This window comes from Salmo trutta, chromosome 20, assembly GCF_901001165.1.
Source record: "Salmo trutta chromosome 20, fSalTru1.1, whole genome shotgun sequence".
Taxonomy (NCBI): Eukaryota; Metazoa; Chordata; class Actinopteri; order Salmoniformes; family Salmonidae; genus Salmo; species Salmo trutta.
In genome coordinates, this window is record NC_042976.1 from 48,820,596 (window position 1) to 48,847,658 (window position 27,063).

The 27,063-nt window shown below is 43.6% G+C and overlaps 1 protein-coding gene across 5 annotated transcripts in view; it reads left to right on the top strand.

Annotated features, from left to right (window-relative positions):
- Positions 1 to 27,063, top strand: part of LOC115156199 (carboxy-terminal domain RNA polymerase II polypeptide A small phosphatase 1-like) — a 72,543-nt gene that overhangs the window by 24,029 nt on the left and 21,451 nt on the right. For 2 of the 5 annotated variants that reach the window (XM_029703569.1, XM_029703573.1), the window contains exons 3-5: positions 14,514 to 14,570; positions 15,609 to 15,701; positions 16,172 to 16,357. In XM_029703569.1, the coding sequence (XP_029559429.1) occupies positions 14,514 to 14,570; positions 15,609 to 15,701; positions 16,172 to 16,357 (336 nt within the window). Of the gene's footprint in view, positions 1 to 14,513; positions 14,571 to 15,608; positions 15,702 to 16,171; positions 16,508 to 27,063 lie in introns of those variants that run through there. The other 3 variants (XM_029703571.1, XM_029703572.1, XM_029703570.1) reach the window with 3 other exon arrangements.

Sequence of the window (27,063 nt, forward strand, 5' to 3'; positions counted from 1 at the left end):
GGTCAACTTTATTTGTAGATTCGATTAGTAATAGAGTTATAGTAATTAATAAAGTCCAGTTACAGCTCTTTTTGACAAAGTAGAAACGAATAAGATAATAATAATAATATAACCAGGTACACAGGTGAAATTATTTGCTCTATTCCTAAACAAAAGCATGAATGCATGAACAATTGTAAAGGATGAATTGCATAAATAAATAGCATATTTTGATTTTAAGTTTATTATGTCCGTTTTTGCTTAGTAGCCAGAGCAATGCTGCCTTTGCGAGTGGTCATGTGATGAATGCATGGACAGCACGGGTATTCTTGGAAATAGTGAAATTTGGAAATAGAGCTGCACCTGTTGAATTATGACAGTTATTTGACAAAGGTATATGATACTATATACACATCTAAATGTTTTACCTTCATGTGACTCTGAAGGAGGATTTGCATCTGTAAATTACAAGATGCAGCCATCTCTTCATATACAATTTGACATCTGATAGGCCTAATATTGTCACTCATCAGGTTATTGTCAATTTAATCTTGACTATAGGCTAACTCTTATTATGTATGAAGTTAGCTTCAGCATAGTATATGTGTAGATGTGCAGGCTGACTTGCATCAATTCTTTCCCGCTCATGAAGTCGGATGGAATCAATGATATGTTTAGCATTATCCTAAAGGCCTACTGCAACACATAGCATGTTTTATTTTCCCTTACACTACATTTGATTAGTAATAGAGTTGCAGTAAATGAAACAGTCCTGTAACAGCTTATTTTTACAAAGTAAAACGTAAAAGAGAATGGTATCAGTGACCAACCAAGAGTGGTAAATGTGACTGACCGCCTTGATTTGGTCTTAGGTATCAACATTTTAAATTGTGTTTTTTACATTGGATAAAAGTAGAGACTCAGAGCTAGAACATTGTATATCATACACTGCAGTTGAGGAACACTGGGAAAGTATTCCTGCTTTAAAAGTTGATAAAATTGTAACCCCACTTTTGAGAAAATGGCCCTTGAATCTTTGGTACACCTACTGGAGAGCTCTTCTTTGTCTACACCCTTTCAGCATCGTTCACACACTCTTAAGCCTTAACCCCACCCATCTCTTTAAGGATTCACATATGAGTCCATGTGGTAAACACACGCTATGTCAAATAAAATCTAAGTTTATTTGTCACATGCACAGGATACAGGAAGGTGTAAACGTTACAGGGAACTGCTTACTTGCATAGTAGCAATATCAAAAACAGAATAAAAATAATTTATAAATATTTTATCATTATTAGATGACGCTTACCTGACATGCTTGTCCAAATTGATTAGTCGGAAATGCTATAACCTCCCCCCAGCCACATCTATCTAAGTGGATTGGTCACTATTGTCTTGACATGTGCACATGTTCATGAAATACAATAGATGGCCGTAATCACCCCCAGACACACCTGGCTAATTTGATGGGTCATGTAATAATCCGTCTGAAGTGGAGTCTTTTGTTTAGACATGTAGCTTGCTAGCTAAACAATGAACCGGCATAATCCCAACTCATACTACTACCAATGCTAACATTGTCATAGCTATAGTATGAATCTGCAGGGAGCTAAAGCTATCAAACTAGTAGGTTAAATGTTAGCTAGCTAACATTAGGCTATAAATAGCAATGCAAATTGTTTTCTGATTCAAATAATATTACTGTACAAAGATCACAGCTAGCGAGCCAGCAAGCCAGCAAGCTAACATTTGTTAGCTGAAAATGTAGCTCGACTCTTACCCGTATACATGGATGAATGCTTCACGGCAGACTGGAACCATTTAACTTTGTTTTGTTTGTAGTTACATCTTGTTTTGGCCAGCGATGTGTCAATTCACTCTGATTCACAATGACCGTGGCGTGTGCAGAAAGTAGCCCATCACTTTTGCCAACTAATCTATCGATAGCGCCTGCTAAATTCAGGGCATGGATTTTGTTGAGAAAAGTAGCAAAACTTTTGTAGTTCTCGATGGCTAATGTTATATCTTTCAAAAATGGTGTGGTAGAAAGGACTGTCAACACATACTGAACAGCTCACGTTATAGACAGAAGCATGCTACATGGCAGACCATTCATTATCTCAGCCAATCATGGCTAGCGGAAGGTTCCTGTCTTTTTCCATGGCTAACCCAACTAGGCTCATCATTTAATAATTTAATTCATATTTATGGGTGGAATACAAGGTTGTTATTAAGGCACACGAAACTTCACATGTTACGGAAGGCATTTCTTCCTTTAAATAAAAAATAAATGTTTACGTTCAAATGCCGCTCCTGTGAAGTAGTGGCATGCAGCATATACCTCGTTTCCTGAAACGAGTCACATATAGGCATAACACAAACTCATGATTACACTATTGTTCTTGTAAATTCCATCAACCTCATCATTCAGTTAGGCCTCATTTAAATTTGATTGTGATGTAACTAATTATTGCCCATTCCATCCATTTGTTATTCATTCAGTGGGCTGGCATTGTTTGCTTCGTGATATGTTTTGCATCATTCTAAAGGCCTACTGCAACATGTAGCATGTTCTGTTTTCCTTGACAATAAATGTGATTAGTAATAGAGTTATTGTAAATAAAACAGTCCCATAACAGCTTATTTTTACAAAGACAAAATGTAAAAGAGAATGATATCAACCCCCAAGAGGCGCAATCAAGTTATTTGCTGCTTATAAAAAGGCATAACACATACACTATCATCTTTCTAAATGAAATCAACCTCTTCACCCTCCTTATCATTCTGTTAGGTCTAATTTAAATATAATTTTGAAGTAAGGTGCACAATTATCATACATTTGTCATTCATTCAGTGAGAAGAGAGAGATGTATTAGTGCCTGGCTGGGTACCAACATCCTACAATACATCTTGGTGGGTTAAGTTAAGAATAGGTATGAAAAAGGCTCTAAATATTTGTGATTTCAAAATTCTGACATATGAGCAACATTTAGGAAAAGTCAGGGAAGGAGCAGGACAGTTTTTTGTCAGAATTTTGTAAAATGTACAAAATCAAACGTCAGTGGCGGCCTATGGCGGTGTTATTTCACAGCGGTTTAGATGGTACAATGATTCTCTACTCTCCGAGTACTGGTTTTACAGTGCCTTGCGAAAGTATTCATCCGCCTTTCCTATTTTGTTGCATTATAACCTGTAATTTAAATGGATTTTTATTTGGATTTCATGTAATGGACATACACAAAATAGTCCAAATTAGTGAAATGAAGTGAAAAAAATAACTGAAAAGTTAAATAAAAAAATGGAAAATTGGTGCATGCATATGTATTCACCAGCCTTGCTATGAAGCCCCTAAATTAGATCTGGTGCAACCAATTACCTTTAGAAGTCAGATCATTTGTTAAATAAAGTCCACCTGTGTGCAATCTAAGTATCACATGATCTGTCACATGATCTCAGTATATACACTGCTCAAAAAAATAAAGGGAACACTTAAACAACACAATGTAACTCCAAGTCAATCACACTTCTGTGAAATCAAACTGTCCACTTAGGAAGCAACACTGATTCACAATAAATTTCACATGCTGTTGTGCAAATGGAATAGACAACAGGTGGAAATTATAGGCAATTAGCAAGACACCCCCAATAAAGGAGTGGTTCTGCAGGTGGGGACCACAGACCACTTCTCAGTTCCTATGCTTCCTGGCTGATGTTTTGGTCACTTTTGAATGCTGGCGGTGCTTTCACTCTAGTGGTAGCATGAGACGGAGTCTACAACCCACACAAGTGGCTCAGGTAGTGCAGCTCATCCAGGATGGCACATCAATGCAAGCTGTGGCAAGAAGGTTTGCTGTGTCTGTCAGCGTAGTGTCCAGAGCATGGAGGCGCTACCAGGAGACAGGCCAGAACATCAGGAGATGTGGAGGAGGCCGTAGGAGGGCAACAACCCAGCAGCAGGACCGCTACCTCCGCCTTTGTGCAAGGAGGAGCAGGAGAAGCACTACCAGAGCCCTGCAAAATGACCTCCAGCAGGCCACAAATGTGCATGTGTCTGCTCAAACGGTCAGAAACAGACTCCATGAGGGTGGTATGAGGGCCCGACGTCCACAGGTGGGGGTTGAGCTTACAGCCCAACACCGTGCAGGACGTTTGGCATTTGCAAGAGAACACCAAGATTGGCAAATTCGCCACTGGCGCCCTGTGCTCTTCACAGATGAAAGCAGGTTCACACTGAGCACGTGACAGACGTGACAGAGTCTGGAGACACCGTGAAGAACGTTCTGCTGCCTGCAACATCCTCCAGCATGACCGGTTTGGTGGTGGGTCAGTCATGGTGTGGGGTGGCATTTCTTTGGGGGGCCGCACAGCCCTCCATGTGCTCGCCAGAGGTAGCCTGACTGCCATTAGGTACCGAGATGAGATCCTCAGACCCCTTGTGAGACCATATGCTGGTGCGGTTGGCCCTGGGTTCCTCCTAATGCAAGACAATGCTAGACCTCATGTGGCTGGAGTGTGTCAGCAGTTCCTGCAAGAGGAAGGCATTGATGCTATGGACTGGCCCGCCCGTTCCCCAGACCTGAATCCAATTGAGCACATCTGGGACATCATGTCTCGCTCCATCCACCAACGCCACGTTGCACCGCAGACTGTCCAGGAGTTGGCGGATGCTTTAGTCCAGGTCTGGGAGGAGATCCCTCAGGAGACCATCCGCCACCTCATCAGGAGCATGCCCAGGCGTTGTAGGGAGGTCATACAGGCACGTGGAGGCCACAGACACTACTGAGCCTCATTTTGACTTGTTTTAAGGACATTACATCAAAGTTGGATCAGCCTGTAGTGTGGTTTTCCACTTTAATTTTGAGTGTGACTCCAAATCCAGACCTCCATGGGTTGATAAATTGGATTTCCATTGATTATTTTTGTGTGATTTTGTTGTCAGCACATTCAACTATGTAAAGAAAAAAGTATTTAATAAGATTATTTCTTTCATTCAGATCTAGGATGTGTTGTTTATGTGTTCCCTTTATTTTTTTGAGCAGTATATATACACCAGTTCTGAAAGGCCACAGAGTCTGCAACATCATTAAGCAAGGGGCATCCACCAAGCAAGCGGCACCATGAAGACCAAGGAGCTCTCCACACAGGTCAGGGACAAAGTTGTGGTGAAGTACAGATCAGGGTTGGGTTATAAAAAAAGATCTGAAACTTTGAACATTCCACGGAGCACTATTAAATCCGTTATTAAACAACAAACTTGCCGAGAGAGGGCCGCCCACCAAAACTCACGGACCAGGCAAGGAGGGAATTATTCAGAGAGGCATCAAAGAGACCAAAGATAACCCTGAAGGAGATGCAAAGCTCCACAGCGGAGATTGGAATATCTGTCCATAGGACCACTTTAAGGCGTACACTACACTGAGCTGGGCTTTACGGAAGAGTGGCCAGAAAAAAGCCATTGCTTAAGGGAAAACATTTAAATGTCTTCGAATGGCCTAGTTTCACGGCTGTCTGAAGAATGGGTAAAGCGCAGAGTGTGTATCGTTCCACATTTTATTTCCACTGTGAAACTATGCAAGATATACAAATTAACTAAAGAACAAAAACAACAAACTGTGACGAAGAGGTGCAACATACACTAACACAAAAACAAATCTCCCACAAAACAAGCTGGGAAAAACAACTACTTAAGTATGATCTCCAATTAGAGACAACGATGACCAGCTGCCTCTAATTGGAGATCATCCCAAAAAACAACAATATAGAAATACAAAAACTAGAACATAACAACATAGAAAGTCTAAACTAGAAATAAAACCTGTCACGCCCTTACCTACTCTACCATAGAAAATAACAGCTTTCTATGGTCAGGACGTGACAGGGTTTTTTCTATGGTCAGGACGTGACACCCCCCCCGCCCAAAGGTGCGGACATCCGAACGCAACCTAAAAAAAAGAAAAAAAAGGTAGGGTTAGGGTGGGTGACTAATGTCGGTGGCGGCTCTGGTGCAGGACGAAGAAACTTCTCATTCCGTGGATCCTCCAGCAGAGGAGGCGGTTCCGGTTCGGGGTGTAACTCCCGCTCCGCCCACTGACCCCTCCGCTTTTGTGTCACCGGACCCTGGATCGTCGCCGAAGGTTCTGGACTGCAGACCGCCGCTGGAGGTTCTGGACTGCAGACCGCCGCTGGAGGTTCTGGACTGCGGACCGCCGCTGGAGGTTCTGGACTGAGAACTGTCGCCGGAAGCTCTGGAATGGGAATGCACACTGGAGGCCTGATGCGTGGGGTTGGGACAGGTGGCGCCGGACTGGTAACACGCACCTCAGGGTGAGTGCGGGGAGCAGGAACAGTACACCCAGGACTGGGCGGGCGCACTGGAGGCCTGATGTGTGGGGCTGGCACAGGTGGCACCAGACTGGTAACACGCACCTCAGGGCGAGTACGGGGAACAGGAACAGGACACCCCGGACTGGGCAGGCACACTGGAGGCCTGATGCGTGGTGCTGGCACAGGTGGCGCCAGACTGGTAACATGCACCTCAGGGCGAGTGCGGGGAGCAGGAACAGGACACCCCGGACTGGAGAGACTCACTGAAGGCCTACTGCGTGGAGCCGGGACAGGTGGCCCCAGACTGGTGACACGCACTTCAGGGCGAGTGCGAGGAGCAGTAACAGGTCGTACTGGGCTGTGGAGGCGCACTAGAGGTTTGGAACGTAGGGTTGGCACAATCCACGCACTGGGCTGTGAATGCGCACTGGAGACACCGCGCGTATCACCGCAAAACCTGGTGCCTGACAGGTCACACCCTCCCCACGGTGTGTACGGAGAGTTGGCACAGGACGTACTGGACTGTGAATGCGCACTGGAGAAATGGTGTGTATAGACGGCCTCATTTGTACCGGAACTTTAACCTGTTGAGGACAGACGTTCTTCCGCCTGCGGAACCCCTAGCCAACAGCCAATGGCATCACACGGCGCGAAATACAAAAACAACTAAAATACCACAATTAAATTTTCTCAAACAATCAACTATTTTACACCATTTTAAAGATAAGACTCTCGTTAATCTAACCACATTGTCCGATTTCCAAAAGGCTTTACAGCGAAAGCAAAACATTAGATTATGTTAGGAGAGTACATAGACAAATAATCACACAGCCATTTTCCAAGCAAGCATATATGTCACATAAACCCAAACCACAGCTAAATGCAGCACTAACCTTAGATGATCTTCATCAGATGACACTCCTAGGACATTATGTTATACAATACATGCATGTTTTGTTCAATCAAGTTCATATTTCTATCAAAAACCAGCTTTTTACATTAGCATGTGATGTTCAGAACTAGCATACCCACCGAAAACTTCCGGTGAATTTACTAAATTACTCATGATAAACGTTGACAAAATACATAACAATTATTTTAAGAATTATAGATACAGAACTCCTTTATGCAATCGCGGTGTCAGATTTTAAAATAGCTTTTTGCAATATTCTGAGTACATAGCTCGGCCATCACGGCTAGCTATTTTGACACCCACCAAGTTTGGGACAACCTAAACTCAGAATTACTATTAGAAAAATTGGATTACCTTTGCTGTTCTTCGTCAGAATGCACTCCCAGGACTTCTACTTCAACAACAAATATTGTTTTGGTTCCAAATAATCCATAGTTATATTCAAATACCTCCGTTTTGTTCGTGCGTTCAGGTCACTATCCGAAGGGTGACGCGCGAGCGCATTTCGTGACAAAACATTTTAAAATATTCCATTACCGTACTTAGAAGCATGTCAAACGCTGTTTAAAATCAATTCTTATGCTATTTTTCTTGTAAAATAGCGATAATATTCCAACCGGGCAACATTGTATTCATTCAAAGGCTGAAAGAAAAAAATGGAGTAGTCTCGTGACTGCGCATCTCCAGTGTCACTGTCCCCAGGCTGACCACTAACAAATTCTCCTGCTGTTCTTTGCCCAGAGACAGCAGACACCCCATTCCACTTTCTGGCGGCTTTAGAGAGCCAATGGAAGCCTTAGAAAATGTCACGTTACAGCACAGATGCTGTATTTTCGATAGAGATGCAACAGAAGGACAACAAATTGTCAGACAGGGCACTTCCTGTATGGAATCTTCTCAGGTTTGGCCTGCCATATGAGTTCTGTTATACTCACAGACACCATTCAAACAGTTTTAGAAACTTTAGAGTGTTTTCTATCCAAATCTACTAATTATATGCATATTCTAGTTTCTGGGCAGGAGTAGTAATCAGATTAAATCAGGTACGTTTTTTATCCGGCCGTGAAAATACTGCCACCTATCCCAAAGAAGTTAACACACTTCTTGGGATGTGTACGGGGAGCTGACTCAGGCGGCAGCTGACGGCTAACATGCTCCTCAGGGAAAATGCTGTCATTCTACGCCAAACCAACAGCTCTCTCTCATCGTCTTGAGGCTGCCTCTCGTGCTTCCATCGTTGCCATGCTAGTTCCTCGTATCGTCGCCGCTCTGCTCTCGCTGCTTTAATCTCCTCCTTAAGACGGCGATACTCCCCGGTCTGCCTCCAGGGTCCTTTCCAGTCCAGGATATCCTCCCATGTCCATTTGTCCTGACCACGATGCTTGGTCCTTTGGTCGTGGGAGATTCTGTCATGGCTGTCTGAAGAATGGGGACCAAAGCGCAGCGTGTGTATCGTTCCACATTTTATTTTCACTTTGAAACTATGCAAGATATACAAATAAACTAAAGAACAAAAACAACAAACCGTGACGAAGAGGTGCAACATACACTAACTCAAAAACAATCTTCCACAAAACCAGGTGGGAAAAACAATTACTTAAGTATGATCTCCAATTAGAGACAACGATGACCAGCTGCCTCTAATTGGAGATCATCCCCCCAAAAAACAACATAGAAATACAAAAACTAGAACATAACAACATAGAAAATCTAAACTAGAAACAACCCCTGTCACGCCCTGACCTACTCTACCATAGAAAATAACAGCTTTCTATGGTCAGGACGTGACACCTAGTCAAAGACCAGACCTCAATCCAATTGAGAATCTGTTGTATAAATCAAAACTTTAACAAAAATATTACATTTTCCGCTAACTAAACAATCTGGTTGTTATATCCATAACTTGTTTGATTCTAAGCCAATCAGATGTTTATTATTAAGTTATTGACAGTTATGTGTGAGTTCCCACTTGTGGCCAATTTCAAAGCTGCATAAAAAACTGTTGAGGTAACCCTTAGATAAACATATTTTTCTGACAACTGTGTTACCTTTTCAGATAAGTGATCATAATTTTTGTAAAATTAAGAGACTCATGACAATTTTTTGCCAATTGAAAATGATTTTTTTTTCATGCTTGTAGTCGTGCCTGCATGTCACAGTCACACAGTAACATTACTTGGCGAACTACACCAAGATAGTAGATTTCAGGCATTCACAGCTTACATTTTAAAATTGCATTTTGTCTTATTTTACTGTTAAATTAACCTTAAATTCTGTTTTACACAGAAGCCATTTTTGTAAATTTGACATTTATCTCAGGTGGGCCTAAACGGTATAGTAGCACAAAAGCACTACCTAAATACAGAATGTAAATTACAATAAAGCAATATTGTAGAAAAATAATCTCAATACTCTCAATACTAACTTTGCATAATATTGTGATATATAGTGTATATTGATTCACCAAGTCATTGGTTTCCAAATATTTTATTAGTAGACTTTGTTATTCTGTTTTTTTCACCTTGAATCACTGTTGTTCCAATTAAGCCCAGTATGCTCCTATTAAGCCCGGTTTGCATTGAAATACATGGGGATATGCTGATATCCGTGTGATGATATCTGTAATATTCAATGAACGTGAGCATATGTTTCTTGTTCAGATATAAGTTAATTAAAACACACAACTACAGTTATTTTAGCGCCGGAGGAAACCATTTTACGGGGTTCCAACCAATTGTACTATTTTGTGTTTTTTTTTTACATTGTTTGTCACTTATTTTGTAAATAATGTTTCTACCACTATCTCTCATAACTGAAAATAGCTTCTGGATATCAGAACAGCGATTACTCACCTCGAACTGGACAAAGATTTTTTATTTAACGAGTCGGACACAAAGGATTTACTACAGATACCGGACGAGGCCCAAATCCCCGTCATTTGCATGAAGAATAGACGCAGATACAGGGAACGCAGGTCCGGGTGCCTTGTGAGTATTCGTCGGCGAGTGAGTAACCCGGCTCTACCATCCGTCTTCTTAGCCAATGTGCAATTATTGGAGAATAAACTGGATGACCTCTGTTCAAGACTCTCCTTCCAACGGGACATTAAAACCTGTAAAAGCACTAAAAGCTATTTCACTGAGTCGTGGCTGAACGACGACATGGATAATATACAGTTGACTGGGTTTTCCGTGCATCAGCAAGACAGAACAGTTGCCTCTGGTAAGACAAGGTGTGTCGGTCTGTGTATATTTGTCAATAACAGTTCACAAAATCTAATATTAAGGAAGGCCATAAGCGAACAAGAAAATGCTCATCCAGAGGCAGCGCTCCTTGTGGCCGTGGACTTTAACGCAGGCAAACTTAAATCCATTTTACCTAATTTCTACCAGCATGTTACATGTGCAACCAGAGAGGAAAAAAACTCTAGACTTCCTTTACTCCACACACAGAGACGCGTATAAAGCTCTCCCTCACCCTCTATTTGACAAATCTGACTATAATTATATCCTGCTGATTCCTACTTACAACAAAAACTGAAGCAGGAAGTATCAGTGACTCGCTCAATACGGAAGTGGTCAGATGACACAGATGCTAATCTACTGGACGTTTTGCTAGCACAGACTGGAATATATTCCGGGACTCATCCGATGGCATTGTGGAGTATACCACATCAGTCACGGTCTTCATCAATAAGGACATCGATGACGTTGTCCCCACAGTGACTGTACGTACATACCCCAACCAGAAGCCATGGATTACAGGCAACATCCGCACTGAGCTAAAGGATAGCTGCAGCTTTCAAGGAGTGGGACTCTAACCCGGATGCTTATTACAAATCCCGCAATGCACTCAGATGAACCATCAATCAGGAAAATGTGAATACAGGACGAAGATTGAATCCTACTACACCGGCTCCGATGCACGTTGAATGTGGCAGGGCTTGGAAACTATTACGGACTACAAAGGAAAACTCAGCCACGAGCTGCCCAGTGACACGAGCCTACCAGACAAGTTAAATTACTTCAATGCACGCTTCAAGGCAAACAACACTGAACCATACTTGATAGCACCAGCTGTTCCGGACGACTGTGTGATCACTGGGGGACTTGAATTTGCTTTTAATTAAATTGCTGTTTTAAAATGTTTTGTATATGGACCACATGTTATGAGTATTATTATTATTATTATTATTATTATTAATAGTAATATAATACGTTTGCTGTTTTCCGTAGCCGATGTGAGTATGACCTTTAAATAGGTCAACATTCACAAAGTCGCAGGGCCAGACGGATTACCAGGATGTGTACTCTGAGCATGTGCTAACCAACTGGCAAGGGTCTACACTGACATTTTAAACCTCTCCCTGACCGAGTCTGTAATACCTACATGTTTCAAGCAGACCACCATAGTCCCTGTGCCCAAGAACACCAAGGTAACCTGCCTAAATGATTACCGACCCGTAGCACTTATGTCTGTAGCCATGGTGCTTTGAAAGGCTGGTCATGGTTCACATCAACAGCATCACCCCAGAAACCCTAGACCCACTCCAATTTTTATACCGCCCCAACAGATCGACATATGATGCTCCCTTTCCCACCTGGACTAAAGGAACACCTATGTGAGAATGTTGTTCTTCGACTACAGCTCAGAGTTCAACACCATAGTGCCCTCGAAGCTCATCACTAAGCTAAGGTCCCTAGGACTAAACACCCCCCTCTGCAACTGGATCCTGTTCTTCCTTACGGGACTTCCTGATGGGCCGCCCCCAGGTGGTAAGGGTAGGCAACAACACATCTGCCACACTGAAACTCAACACCGGGGCCCCTCAGGGATGCGTGCTTAGTCCTCTCCTGTACTCCTTGTTCACCCATGACTGAGTGGCCAAGCACGTCTCCAACAAGCGTGACTCATTACGTTTGCCAACGACACAACGGTGGTAGGTCTGATCACTGACAATGATTAGGCAGCATATAGGGAGGAGGTCAGAGACCTGGCAGTGTGGTGCCAGGACAACAACTTCTCCCTCAACGTGATCAAGACAAAGGAGTTGATTGTGGACTACAGGAAAAGGAGGTCCGAGCACGCCCCCATTCTAATTGACGGGCTGTAGTGGAGCAGGTTGAGAGTGTCCACCTCACCGACAAACTATCATGGTCCAAACACACCAAGACAGTCGTGAAGAGGGCACGACAATGCCAATTCCCCCTCAAGAGTCTGAAATTTTTTTGCATGGGTCCTCAGATCCTCCAAAAGTTATACAGCTGCACCATCGAGAGCATCCTGACTGGTTGCATCACCGCCTGCTATTGCAACTGCTCAGCCTCTGACCGCAAGGCGCTACAGAAGGTAGTGTGTACGACCCAGTACATCATGGGGCCAAGCTTCCTGCCATCCAGGACCTCTATACCAGGCGGTGTACCCTAGTAATAGACTGTTCTCTCTGCTACCGCATGGCAAGTGGTACCGGAGCACTACGTCTAGGTTCAAGAGGCTTCTTTACAGCTTCTCACCCCCAAGCCATAAGACTGCTGAACAGCTAATCAAATGGCTACCCGGACTATTTGTATTGGTATTTTTTTACGCTGCTGCTATTCGCTGTTTATTATCTATGCATAGTCACTTTACTCCTACCTACATGTCCATATTACCTCAATTACTTCAACTAACATGTACCCCCGCACAATGACTTAGTATCGGTACCCGCTGTTTATAGCCTGGTTATTGTTATTTTATTGTTGCACTTTTTTTTTTCTTTAGCTTATTTAGTAAATATTTTTTTAGCTCTTATTTTTCTTACAACTAGATTGTTGGTTAAGGGCTTTTAAGTAAGTATTTCACGGTAAGGTTGTATTCGGCACATGACAAATAAAATGTTATTATATTTGATGCATATTATGCATCTAGCCATGGTGCCTTTACCAAGATTGGAAACTATTAGGAACAATTAGAAACCTCGGTACTCTCCCTAAGACGTTTGGAGTGGACAGGCAGTCGTTGATGCAGAGAGAGAAGAATAAGATCAGGGTTGAAGGATATCAGGGATAGAAGACCTACAAGTGGTGGACAAAGATGTGAACAAATGAGGGTTGTTCTCTTGATAAGTGTTTAAATTGGACTATTTCTGTCCTGCTAAGCATTCAAAAGTACTTTTGGGTGTCAGGGTAAATGTATGGAGTAAAAAGTACATTAACTGCTTTAGGAATGTAATGAAGTCAAAATAAAAGTTGTCAAAAATAGAAAGTAAAGTACAGATACCCCAAAAAAACTACTTCAGTAGTACTTAAAAGTATCTTTACTTAAGTACTTTTCACCACTGCTATTGGGCGACTACTCATGCACTTTTGGGTGGGCCTTTGTCATATTGTTGTCTTTCATCGAGGTGATTCAGTTTTTTGGTCTACCACCTGTACCTTTATAATACACAATAGAGAGGGATATTTTAAATTCTCTTCAGATAGGCTTTAGGAAGACAAGTTGAACTAATTAACAACAATAACAGTTCAGCAAATGTGAATCAGGTTTCAGATAATGAATTGAAGGTTGTGTGTGTTATAGACTTTGTTGCATGGCTTCTTATCCACAGAGGGCCAGGTTCGTTTTCTAACCAAACAATAACACACCTGATTCAACTAATCATGTCTTGATTGAAGTCTGTGATTTGTTGAGTCAGGTGTGTGTACTGGTTGGCAAGAACAAAAACCTAAGTCCACATTGATCTGTGTGGAAACGATTGGACCCCCACTGTTATAAGTGCTACTTTCATGATGAATAGCAATGATCTGTTTATTTTAATAACTTTAGGGGAGATTAATATAATCCCATTATAAATAACAAATGTCAGTTTGTACGTTTTGAACATTTGGACATTAATTAAAATGTGTTATTTAAGAGATCGGCTTATATGGAACACCCATGGGCTTAAAGGGTACAGTACCCACTAAACCCAGGCCAGACTTTTCACATATTTTATCTAATATTTTTTGTCTTATTAAAGCATTTTGTAAGTAAAGTCATAACTTCACATGAGAGATTAATCTTTCATTTTATATTCACTTTTCTTACAAAATTCGGACAGATTATTAAGTTAGAAATGTCTAAATTTAGATTTTGGTGGGCTTAATAGGTACACTTACCCTACCACTTCTTAGACTTTCTTTCAATGAGAATGACAGATCTATAACTCACATTTCTATGTACATTTGGTCAGGTCGCCCAAAAAGTTATATAATGCAGCTTTAAGTAAATGGGTTCCGTACTTGATTCTTACATCGTATGTTCTTGCTCTCAACAGCCATTGAACAACGCAGATTTTATAATTCCAGTGGAAATCGATGGAACAGTTCACCAGGTAAGCACGACTCTTTTGAGTTTAAATTCTTAGCCTTTTTCACAGGTTCTCTCCTTCATAGCACCACAATGGAATTAGCAGTAAAGTTGCCCTGACCTCAAATACAATTCTATAATCTATTATCTGTGTTATCCATGCTATCTCCTCAGTTTTAAAAGTGTGCCATTAGTTCAAAGTGGTCTCTTTTCTTTTTACCTTTTTCCTACCACTGTTTACTCACCGGTGCTATAGTGCTAGTACACTAGGCTAGCAACCTGACAGATCTTTGGCCTTCTCTGTTGACGGGTCTCAGCAGCTGGTGTCTATTTCTGTGGGCTGACGAAACAAGGAAGTACTGACTGGCTTCTCAGAAATCTCTGGGCCCATCAATCTCAGTCCCTAGAACAGATTCTGCCCAGCCCATTGGAGATCACATCGGAGATTGCAGATACTGCTGCAGTTTTGCTTAGTTTAAAGGCAATTTTGGCCAGAAGACAGAAGAAAACACCTGTTTTATACCTCAGGCCTGGGTCTGTTTCAAGTAATCTAGGATAGGCTTGTTTAAGCAGGGAGAGCCTATTCGGGATGACTTGGTTCAGGAACAAGGCCGATAGCATCATGCTCTTTAGAGGAATCGAGCAGAACTGGAATAAAAGTTATATATTGACAGGCATATCCTTGGTTCAGATAATAGGCTACACCTGATTGACCATTCCACATGGAAGTTTAGGGTCATCTGGTATTTATGAAGTCTGATATGCTGTCAGAGGTGTTAACCTCTCTTTCAGTCTCTTTCAACGTCTCATTTTTATGTCCCAACCCATTAACCTCAATATCATCTGGCACCCCAATAGCAGTAAACCTGGACAAGCAAGGCAAGGTGCAGCCAAAAGTTACAGATGAGAGGGTGTAGGCACAACTATTGCGGCAAAAATGATATAAAAATGATATTCAAAAACTAGTTTAAAGCATTAACGTCTTGAGCAAAGACAAAATACAGTCAACTTTTTGTAAATAATCGGAAGTATTTCCCCATGTCTTGTGTTTCTATTACTTCAGGTGTATGTGTTGAAGCGACCCCATGTGGATGAGTATCTCAGAAGAATGGGGGAGTTGTTTGAGTGTGTTCTGTTCACTGCGAGTTTATCCAAGGTGAGATCATGTTCACTGAATGCTGATTGGCATAACTACATTAAAGGTTGAAAGGATCTAACTTTTAGTCAACTACTAGGCTTAAAGGGAAATTCAGGATTTATGATGTTACATGTTAGATGGTTCCTCATCCTGAAAGTAGTCTATGGGCAAGGAGAACTTGTAATCCATGGTTCTGTTTTCTTTAAACAGCCACTACAAATGTAAGCTAACTTAAGTCCATGCTATGTAACAATCAATGGAAGTGATGGGGCCATCTACTGAACTTTCCATACTGAACTTTCCCTTTAAGAATGTGACACGTGTTTGACATGTTTTATTTACAATTCTTAGAAACTTTGCCCTGCCATTCTAATATCTTATTCATACACACAAACTTTGTTTACATGTACATATGCATCACACACACACACAGCTTTCTGTGAACTACCATCAATGACAATGTTGTGTGTTTTTTCATTTTGTGCCAGTATGCCGATCCCGTCTCCGACCTGCTGGATAAATGGGGTGCCTTCCGACACCGTCTCTTCCGGGAGTCCTGCGTTTTCCACCGAGGAAACTATGTGAAAGACCTGAGTCGGCTGGGCAGGTACCTCAACAAGGTCATCATTGTGGACAACTCTCCAGCCTCCTACCTCTTCCACTATGATAATGCTGTATGTCATTCAAACTTCTCTCTACCAGTATACTATACTAAGCCCTCTATTCAATCAACTGCAGATAAATGCGAAACTGCACTGCAGGTTCACTCAGAAAATTGCTGTTGTATCAGAGGTGTTTAAGGAGCCTTTTGGACCTAGATTTGGCACTCCGGTACCGCTTGCCGTGCGGTAGCAGAGAGAACAGTCTATGACTTAGGTGATTGGAGTCTCTGACACCGCCTAGTATATAGGTCCTGGATGGCAGGAAGCTTGGCCCCAGTGATGTACTGGGCCGTATGCACTACCCTCTTTAGAGCCTTACGGTCGGATGCCAAGCAGTTGCCATACTAGGCGGTGATGCAACCGGTCAGGATGCTCTCGATGGTGCAGCTGTAGAACCTTTTGAGGATCTGGGGACCCATGCCAAATCTTTTCAGTCTCCTGCGGGGGAAAATGTGTTGTGGTGCCCTCTTCATGACTGTCTTGGTGTGTTTGGACCATGATAGTTTGTTGGTGATGTGGACACAAAGGAACTTGAAACTCTCGACCTGCTCCACTGCAGCCCCGTCGATGTTAATGGGGGCCTGTTCAGCCCTCCTTTACCTGTAGTCCACAATCATTTCCTTTGTCTTGCTCACATTGAGGGAGAGGTTGTTGTCCTGGCACCACACTGCAAGGTCTCTTACCTTCTCCCTATAGGCTATCTCATCGTTGTTGGTGATCAGGCTACCACTGTTGTGTCGTCAAAGAAACTTAATGATAGTGTTGGAGTCGTGCTTGGCCACGCAGTTGCAGACAGAGGTGTATAGTCCCAGGGACCTTAGCTTAGTGATGAGCTTTGCAGGCACTCTGGTGTTGAACGCTGAGCTGTAGTCAATGAACAGCATTCCCACTTGGGTGTTATTTTTGTCCAGGTGGAAAGAGCAGTGTGGAGTGCGATTGAGATTGCATCATCTGTGAATCTGTTGAGGCGGTATGCGAATTGGAGTTGGTCTAGGGTTTCCATGATGATGGTGTTGATGTGAGCTATGACCAGCCTTTCAAAGTATTTCATGGTTACCGATTTGAGTGCTATGGGACAGTAGTCATTTAGGCAGGTTACCTTGGTGTTCTTGGGCACAGGGACTATGGTGGTCTGCTTGAAACATGTAGGTATTACAGACTCGGTCAAGGAGAGGTTGAAAGTGTCTTGGTAATCCGTCTGGCCCCGCGACTTTGTGAATGTTGACCTGTTTTAAAGACACTTGCTCACATTGGCTACGGAGAGCGTGATTGCACAAGTCCTGCCACATCCGAAAGGCGTCAGAGTCAGTGTAGTAGGATAATAAAACATTTAATTAAAATAAAAACCAAAAGTGAGGTGGGTTAGAATCACGGGAATGCAAGTACTGTGTATACAGGTCAATGCCAGTACCTTCTTAAATGTGCAGGGATACTGGAGTGGTTGCGGGGGGTTTCATACATAAAACATGACTGGTAGTAGAAATATATAAATGCTTATGGTACTATACTAATGGTAATATATACATGTAAACAGGAGTAATTGTCACGACTTCCGCCGAGGTCGGTCCCTCTCCTTGTTCGGGTGGCGTTCGGCGGTCGACGTCACCGGTCTTCTAGCCATTGCCGATCCACCTTTAATTTTCCATTGGTTTTGTCTTGTTTTCCCGCACACCTGGTTTACATTCCCTCATTACTCCTCTTGCTTATAACCCTCTGTTTCCCTCCATGTCTCTGTGTGGAATTGTTATATGTAAATGTATGTGTACTCCAGGCTGGTTTGTGCCAGGTTATTGTAACCCGTGTGTGTTTAGTTTTCTGAGTGCCGTGTTTTTGTTCGCCTCAATAAAGGGCTCCGTTTGCTACCCATTTCTGCTCTCCTGCGTCAGACTTCCCTGCAGCCAGTTACGCACTCCATTACAGTAATAGTTACCAGAAGCAGGATAAATAGATAAATACTAATGGCAATGAATAATTTACATTTACATTTAAGTCATTTAGCAGACGCTCTTATCCAGAGCGACTTACAAATTGGTGCATTCACCTTATGATATCCAGTGGAACAACCACTTTACAATAGTGCATCTAAATTTTTTAAGGGGGGGGGTTAGAAGGATTACTTTATCCTATCCTAGGTATTCCTTAAAGAGGTGGGGTTTCAGGTGTCTCCGGAAGGTGGTGATTGACTCCGCTGTCCTGGCGTCGTGAGGGAGCTTGTTCCACCATTGGGTTGCCAGAGCAGCGAACAGTTTGGACTGGGCTGAGCGGGAACCGTGCTTCCTCAGAGGTAGGGGGGGCAGCAGGCCAGAGGTGGATGAACGCAGTGCCCTTGTTTGGGTGTAGGGCCTGATCAGAGCCTGAAGGTATGGAGGTGCCGTTCCCCTCACAGCTCCGTAGGCAAGCACCATGGTCTAATAATAATCAATCGACAGCGGTGTAATGGAGTCAGTCGATAGGCTGTGGTAGAGGGAGAGCAGTAGTTGTTAGCCATTTAACAGTCTTATCACCAGGGGATGGAAGCTGTTTAGGGGTGGGTGGGACTTCTGGCTTTTCTCCTCCAATGGGTTTTGAGAAGGTGAGAGGACACTAGGAGTATGCAATTGAGATTCTCCCAACGCAGCATCGCCCTTTCAAAAAATGTACAACAGATTGGCTAGCGAAACCAACACTCAACCCTCTGAATGGACCATCAAACTGTCAATCAACACAGGTCGGGTGAGCTACTGAACAGATTGCTGATTTGCTGTACAGCTATACAGCTATACGATCGCGTGCAGCACAAAAGTCAAATTGTAGGGAGAGAGGAATTATATGGCGATCAAGAATTTTAACAGCTTACTTTGCAAGCTCACCAGCAATAGGGCGTCAAGCAACAATTGCTAGCATAGGCCTAATTGTATTTTAACCATGGAAAGGTGACTGGGAACATGGACAAGTAAAAACAGTCCATCTATGCTCTCCATAAGGCAATCAAACAGGCAACCTTCAGTACAGAGACAAAGTGGAGTTGCAATTCAACGACTCAGACACGAGAGGTATATGGCAGGGACTCCAGACAATCATGGATTATAAAACGAAACCAGCCACATCACGGACACCAACGTCTTGCTCCTGGACAAGTTTAACACCTTCTTCGCCCGCATCAAGTGCTACCGACGTGGGCCACCACCCGCGTCGTTCTCTGTGGCCGACGTCAGTAAGACATATTAAGTGCGTTGACCCTCGCAAGGCTGGCGGCCCAGACAGCATCCCAAGCCGCATACAGACCAGCTGGCTGGAGTGTCTTCGTACATATTCAATCTTTCCCTATCCCCACTTTCTTCAAGATGTCCACTGTTTCTAAAACAAAGAAAGTGACGGTAACTGAACTAAATGGCTATTTCCCTGTAGCACTCACTTCTTTCATCATGAAGTACTTTGAGAGGCTAAGTCCGTGGATGACGCAAGTTCCATCACACTGCACATTACCTTATCCCATCTAGACCAGAGAAATACCTATGATAAAATGCTGTTCATCGACAACAGCTCAGCCTCAAACACCATAGTGACCTTCAAGCTTATCACTAAACTCTGGGCCCTGACTCTGAACCCCACCCTGTGCAAGTGGGTCCTGGACTTCCTGACGGGCCGACCTCAGGTGGCAAAGGTAGGCAACAACACCTCCGCTACGCTGATCCTCAACACAGGAGCCAAACAAGGGTAACCTCTGCCTCAGTGTCAACAAAACAAAGGAACTGATTGTGGACTTCAGGAGACAGCAGAGAGAGCAGTGGAGGGTGAAAAGCTTCAAGTTTCTCGGCGTGCACATCAATGACAATCTGAAATTGTCCATCCACACAGTCAGTGTGACAACCTCAGGAGGCTGAAGAAATTTGGCTCGGCCCCTAAGACCCTCACAAACGTCTACAGATGCACCATTGAGAGCATCCTGTCGGGCTGTATCACAAACCTGGTACAGCATGGCGCCGGAGAAGATGGAGCACGTAAAACGTCAGCCTAACCAACTGTGTTTTTTGTTTGTTTTTTTGCGTTGTTTGTCATTTATTTTTCAACTTATTCTGTACTTAATGTTGCTGATACCGTCTCTTATGACTGAAAATAACTTCTGGACATCAGAACAGCGATTACTCACCACGAACTGGCAGAAGCATTTTTTTCCTTTAACAAGTCCGACGAGCCCAACGTGAAGGACATACTGCTTTCCCGGGAACAGGCCCAAATCCCCGTCATTTGCGTGAAGAGAGGTCAGGCTGCATTCGGAGAATTCTTAGGCGATCGAATAAACCCCCAATGCCTTTCGTTCTACTAGCTAACATGCATTCATTGGAAAATAAAATTGACGACCTACAAGGAAGATTAAACTACCAACAGAACACTAAAAACTGTAATATCTTAGAGTCGTCACTGGACAACGACATTATCAACAGCTGGCTGGTTATACGATGTATCGGCAGGATAGACCAGCGGCGTCTGGTAAGACAACGGGCGGCGGACTATGTATATTTGTAAACAACAGCTGGTGTATGATATCTAAGGAAGTCTCGAGGTTTTGCTCGCCTGAGGTAGAGTATATCATTATAAACTGTAGGCCACACTATCTACTTAGAAAGTTTTCATCTGTATTTTTCGTAGCTGTCTACATACCACCGCAGACCGATGAGTACAGTCTTAGTGCCAGCAATGAGCTGTATTCTGCCGTAAGCAAACAGGAAAACGCTCATCCAGAAGCAGCGCTCCTAGTGGCCAGGGAATTTAATGCGGGGAAACTTAAATCTGTTTGACCAAATTTCTATCAGCAAGTTAGATGTGCAACCAGATGGAAAAAACTCTAGACCACCTTCACTCCACACACAGAGACAAGTACAAAGTTATCCCTCGCCCTCCATTTGGCAAATCTGACTATAATTCTATCCTCCTGATTCCTGCTTACAAGCAGAAATTAAAGCAGGAAGCAGCAGTGCCTCAGTCAATAAAAAAATTGTGAGATAAAGCAGATGCTAAGCTATAGGATTGTTTTGCCAGCACAGACTGGAATATGTTCTGGGATTCTTCCGACGGGATTGAGGAGTGCACCACATCAGTCATTGGCTTCATCAATAAGTGCATTGATGACATCATACCCACTCTATCCCAACCAGAAGCCATGGATTACAGGCAACATTCGCACTGAGCTAAAGGCTAGAGCTGCTAAGAAATTCTGCTATGCCCTCCAACGAACCATCAAACAGGCAAAGCGTCAATACTGGACTAAGATCGAATCGTACTACACCGGCTCCGACGCTCATAGGATGTGGCAGGGCTTGCAAACCATTACAGACTACAAAGGGAAGCACGGCTGACAGCTGCCCAGTGACACAAGCCTACCAGACGAGCTAAACTACTTCTATGCTCGCTTCGAGCCAAATAACACTGAAACATGCATGAGAGCACCAACTGTTCCAGATGACTGTGTGATCACGCTCTCTGCAGCCGATGTGAGTAAGACCTTTAAACAGGTCAACATTCACAAGGCTGCAGGGCCAGATAGATTACCAGGACGTCTACTGTGAGCATGCACTGACCAACTGACAATTGTCTTCAATGACATTTTCAACCTCTCCCTGTCCGAGTCTGTATTACCAACACATTTTAAGCAGACCACCATAGTCCCTGTGCCCTAGAACACAAAGGTAACCTGCCTAAATGATTACCGACCCATAGCACTCACGTCTGTAGCCATGTAGGGCTTTGAAAGGCTGGTCATGGCTCATATCAACACCATTATCCCAGAAACCCTAGATCCACTCCAATGTGCATACCGCCCTAACAGATATACAGATGATGTAATCTCTATTGCACTCCACACTGCCCTTTCCCACCTGGACAAAAGGAACACATATGTGAGAATGCTATTTATTGACAACAGCTAAGCGTTCAACACCATAGTGCCCTCAAAGCTCATCAATAAGCTAAGGACCCTGGGACTTAACACCTTCCTCCGCAACTGGATCCTGGACTTCCTGACAGCTGCCCCCAGGTGGTAAGGGTAGGTAACAACACATCGGCAATGCTGATCATCAACACAGGGGCCCCTCAGGGATGCATGCTCAGTCCCTTCCTGTACTCCCTGTTCACTCAGGACTGCACGGCCAGGCACGACTCTAACACCATCATTAAGTTTGCCGATGGCACAAAAGTGGTAGGCCTGATCACCGACAACAGCAAGACAGCCTATAGGGAGGTCAGAGACCTGGCCGTGTGGTGCCAGGACAACAACCTCTCCCTCAACGTGATCAAGACAAAGGAGATGATTGTGGACTACAGGAAAAGGAGGACCGAGCATGCCCCCACTCTCATCGATGGGGCTGTCGTGGAGCAGGTTGAGAGCTTCAAGTTCCTTGGTGTCCACATTACCAACAAACCAACATGGTCCAAGCACCCCAAGACAGTCGTGAAGAGGGTACGACAAAACCTATTCCCCCTCAGGAGACTGAAAAGGCACTACAGAGGGTAGTGCGTAAAGCCCAGTACATCACTGGGGCCAAGCTTCCTGCCATCCAGGACCTCTATACCAGGTGGTGTCAGAGGAAGGCCCTAAAATTGTCAAATACTCTAGCCACCCTAGTCATAGACTGTTCTCTCTGCTACCGCACGGCAAGCGGTATCGGAGCGACAAGTCTAGGTCCAAGAGGCTTCTAAACAGCTTCTACCCCCAAGCCATAAGACTCCTGAACATCTAATCAAATGGCAACCCAGACTATTTGCATTGCCCCCCCCACCCCCCCACCCACTCTTTTTCTCCACTGCTACTCTCTGTTATTATCTATGCATAGTCACTTTAATAACTCTACCTACATGTACATACTACCTCAATTACCTCGACTAACCGGTGCCCCCTCACATTGACCCTGTACCGGTACCCCCTATATATAGTCTCGCTATTGTTATTTTACTGCTGCACCTTAATTACTTGTTCCTTTTTCTTATTTGTATTTTTTAAACTACATTGTTGGTTAGGGGCTTGTAAGTAAGCATTTCACTGTTGTATTCTGCGCATGTGACAAATAAAAGTTGATTTGAATTGTACCATCCTCAAACGCAGGGCTCTCCAGAGGGTGGTGCGGTCAGTGTAATGAATCACTGGGGCCACACTGCCTGCCGACTAGGACATCGACGGTGTGAAAGGAAGGCCAGGAAGATCATCAACGTCCTTAGCCACCCGAGCCTGTTCACCCCACTACCATCTAGAAGGCGGAGATCGTACACGTGCATCAAAGCTGGGAAATGTAAAAAACAGCTTCTAGACTGTTAAATAGTCACCACTAGCCGGCCTCCGTCCAGTACCCTGCCCTGCCCTGAACTTTAGTCACTGTTACTAGCTGGTTACCACCCGGTACTCAACCCTGCACATAAGAGACTGCTGCCCTAACTACATAAACTCAGCAAAAAAATAAACAGCCCTTTTTCAGGACCCTGTCTTTCAAAGATAATTCGCAAAAAATCCAAATAACTTCACAGATTTTCATTGTAAAGGGTTTAAACACTGTTTCCAATGCTTGTTCAATGAACCATGAATAATTAATGAACATGCACCTGTGGAACGGTCGTTAAGACACTAACAGCTTACAGACGGTAGGCAATTAAGGTCACAGTTATGAAAACTTAGAAGAGGCCTTTTCTACTGACTCTGAAAAACCCCAAAAGAAAGATGCCCAGGGTCCCAGCTCATCTGTGTGAACGTGCCATAGGCATGCTGCAAGGAGGCATAAGAACTGCAGATTTGGCCAGGGCAATAAATTGCAATGTCCGTACTGTGAGACGCCTAAGACAGAGCTACAGGGAGACAGGACGGATAGCTGATCGTCCTCGCAGTGGCAGACCACGTGTAACAACACCTGCACAAGATCGGTACATCCGAACATCACACCTGCAGGACAGGTACAGGATGGCAACAAAAACTGCCCAAGTTACACCAGGAACCCACAATCCCTCCATCAGTGCTCAGACTGTCCGCAATAGGCTGAGAGAGGCTGGAGTGAGGGCTTGTAGGCCTGTTGTAAGGCAGGTCCTCACCAGACATCCCCAGCAACAATGTCGCCTATGGGCACAAACTCACCATCGCTGTACTAGACAGGACAGGCAAAAAGTGCTCTTCACTGACAAGTCCTGGTTTTGTCTCAACAGGGGTGATGGTCGGATTCGCGTTTATCATCGAAGGAATGAGCGTTACACCGAGGCCTGTACTCTGGAACGGGATCGATTTGGAGGTGGAGGGTCCGTCATGGTCTGGGGCGGTGTGTCACAGCATCATCGGACTGAGCTTGTTGTCATTGCAGGCAATCTCAACGCTGTGCGTTACAGGGAAGACATCCTCCTCCCTCATGAGGTACCCTTCCTGCAGGCTCATCCTGACATGACCCTCAAGCATGACAATGCCACCAGCCATACTGCTCATTCTGTGCATGGTTTCATGAAAGACAGGAATATCAGTGTTCTGCCATGGCCAGCGAAGAGCCCGGGTCTCAATCCCATTGAGCACGTCTGGGACCTGTTGGATTGGAAGGTGAGGGCTAGGGCCATTCCCCCAGAATTGTCCACGAACTTTCAGGTGCCTTGGTGGAAGTGTGGGGTAACATCTCACAGCAAGAACTGGCAAATCTGGTGCTGTCTATGAGGAGATGCACCTCAGTACTTAATGCAGCTGGTGGCCACACCAGATACTGACAGTTACTTTTGATTTTGACCCGCCCTTTGTTCAGGGACATATTGTTCAATTTCTGATAGTCACATGTCTGTGGAACTTGTTCAGTTCATGTCTCAGTTGTTGAATCTTGTTATGTTCATACAAATATTTACACATGTTAAGTTTGCTGAAAATTAACACAGTTGACAGTGAGAGGACGTTTCTTTGCTGAGTTTAGTCATTGAACACTGGTCAATTGAATAATGTTTACATACTGTTTTACCCACTAAGTATGTATATACTGTTTTCTAGTCAAGGCTTGTCCTATATAACTACTACTGTACACACATTTTCTATTCATATACTGTCCATAATGTCTATACACACCATCATATACATATTTATATTCCGGACTCTGAGATTGCTCGTCCTGATATTTCTTAATTCCTTTCTTTTTTGGATTTGTTTGTATTGTTAGGTATTACTGCACTGTTGGAGCTACAAACATAAGCATTTCACTGCACCTGCGATAACATCTGCAAAAAATGTGTACGTGACCAACAACATTTTATTTCATTACATTTTTTTTATTTTAATGAATGTTCGCAAGACTCATGAGGTAGAAGTTCTTACATAGGTAGTCCTCTTGTTCAGATGGGATAGGGCAGGTTGCAGAGTGATGGCGATTTCATCGTCTGTGGATCTATTGGGGCGGTAAGCAAATTGAAGTGGGTCTTGGGTGGCAGGTAAGGTAATATGATCCTTGACTAATCTCTCAAAGCACTTCATGATGCTACGGGGCGATCGTCATTAAGTTCCGTTACATTTGCCTTCTTGGGTACAGGAACAATGGTGGCCATCTTGAAGCATATGGGGACAGCAGACTAGGATAGGGAGAGATTGAATATGCCCGTAAACACACCATCCAGCTGGTCTGCGCATGCTCTGAGGACGCAGCTATGGATGGCGTCTTGTCCGTCAGCCTTGCGAGGGTTAACACGTTTAAATGTTTTACTGATGTCGGCCACGGAGAAGGAGAGCCCACAGAATAACTACACTGTTTATATTCAGCCATATTCCCAGTCACCTTGCCACGGTTAAATGCGGTGGTTCAGTTTTGCGCGAATGCTACCCTCTATCCACGGTTTCTGATTAAGGTTTTAATAGTCACAGTGGGTACTACATCTCCTATACACTTCCTTATAAACTCAGTCACCGTATCCATGTATACATCTAGAATTGTTAGATTACTTGCTAGATATTACTGCACTGTCGGACCTAGAAGCTCAAGCATCTCGCTACACTCACATTAACATCTGCTAACCATATGTATGTGACAAATACAATTTTATTTTGGAAGATGGGCGACACCTGGAGGGGGTGGAGACAAGCACAGGGCAGGTGAAACAGATCAGGGCGTGTCAGTATTGTGCTGTTGGCGGTAGGTGCACTTGATACAGAAGCTCTGCGCAAAGTGTTCCCGTTTTGAACCATTTCATTTGTCTGAAAGGATGAACTCTTTGGCTAAATTGGTGTTCCTACTGTGCTGGCCAATCTGATAGCTCAATTCACCCTGTCTACAGTTTCTACAACCCCGGCCACAGCAAAGTTTTATACTAGTTTATGTGAGATTCAGTCCTTTAAAAACTTTGACCAGAGAGAGAGAATGTCAAAGAATACAGCAAGGAGCTGTATTTATTCAACACTATCACAAAACATAAAATGTGTTTCTCCCTACTTCCACTGGTGCTGCAATGAATGAGTAGCCAAGTGTATCGATAGCCCTGCGTTTTTATTAATATTATTAGCAGCTCGTTATCTTCAATATCGAGGAATATTTCACTTTCTCTGGTCATAGGAACAACATGAATTTGTGCATGAAGCAGATGCGACTCGAGTTTCCCCATCAGGTGGAAGACTGTCTGTCATGGGTGTCGTAAGGAGTGGACCAAAATGCAGTGGGTAAAGTGCTCATCTTCTATATTTATTAAAGAAAAAAACACTTAAACAAAACAAACGACGAAAACAATCCAGTAAGGTGCACAGACTATACTAGGAA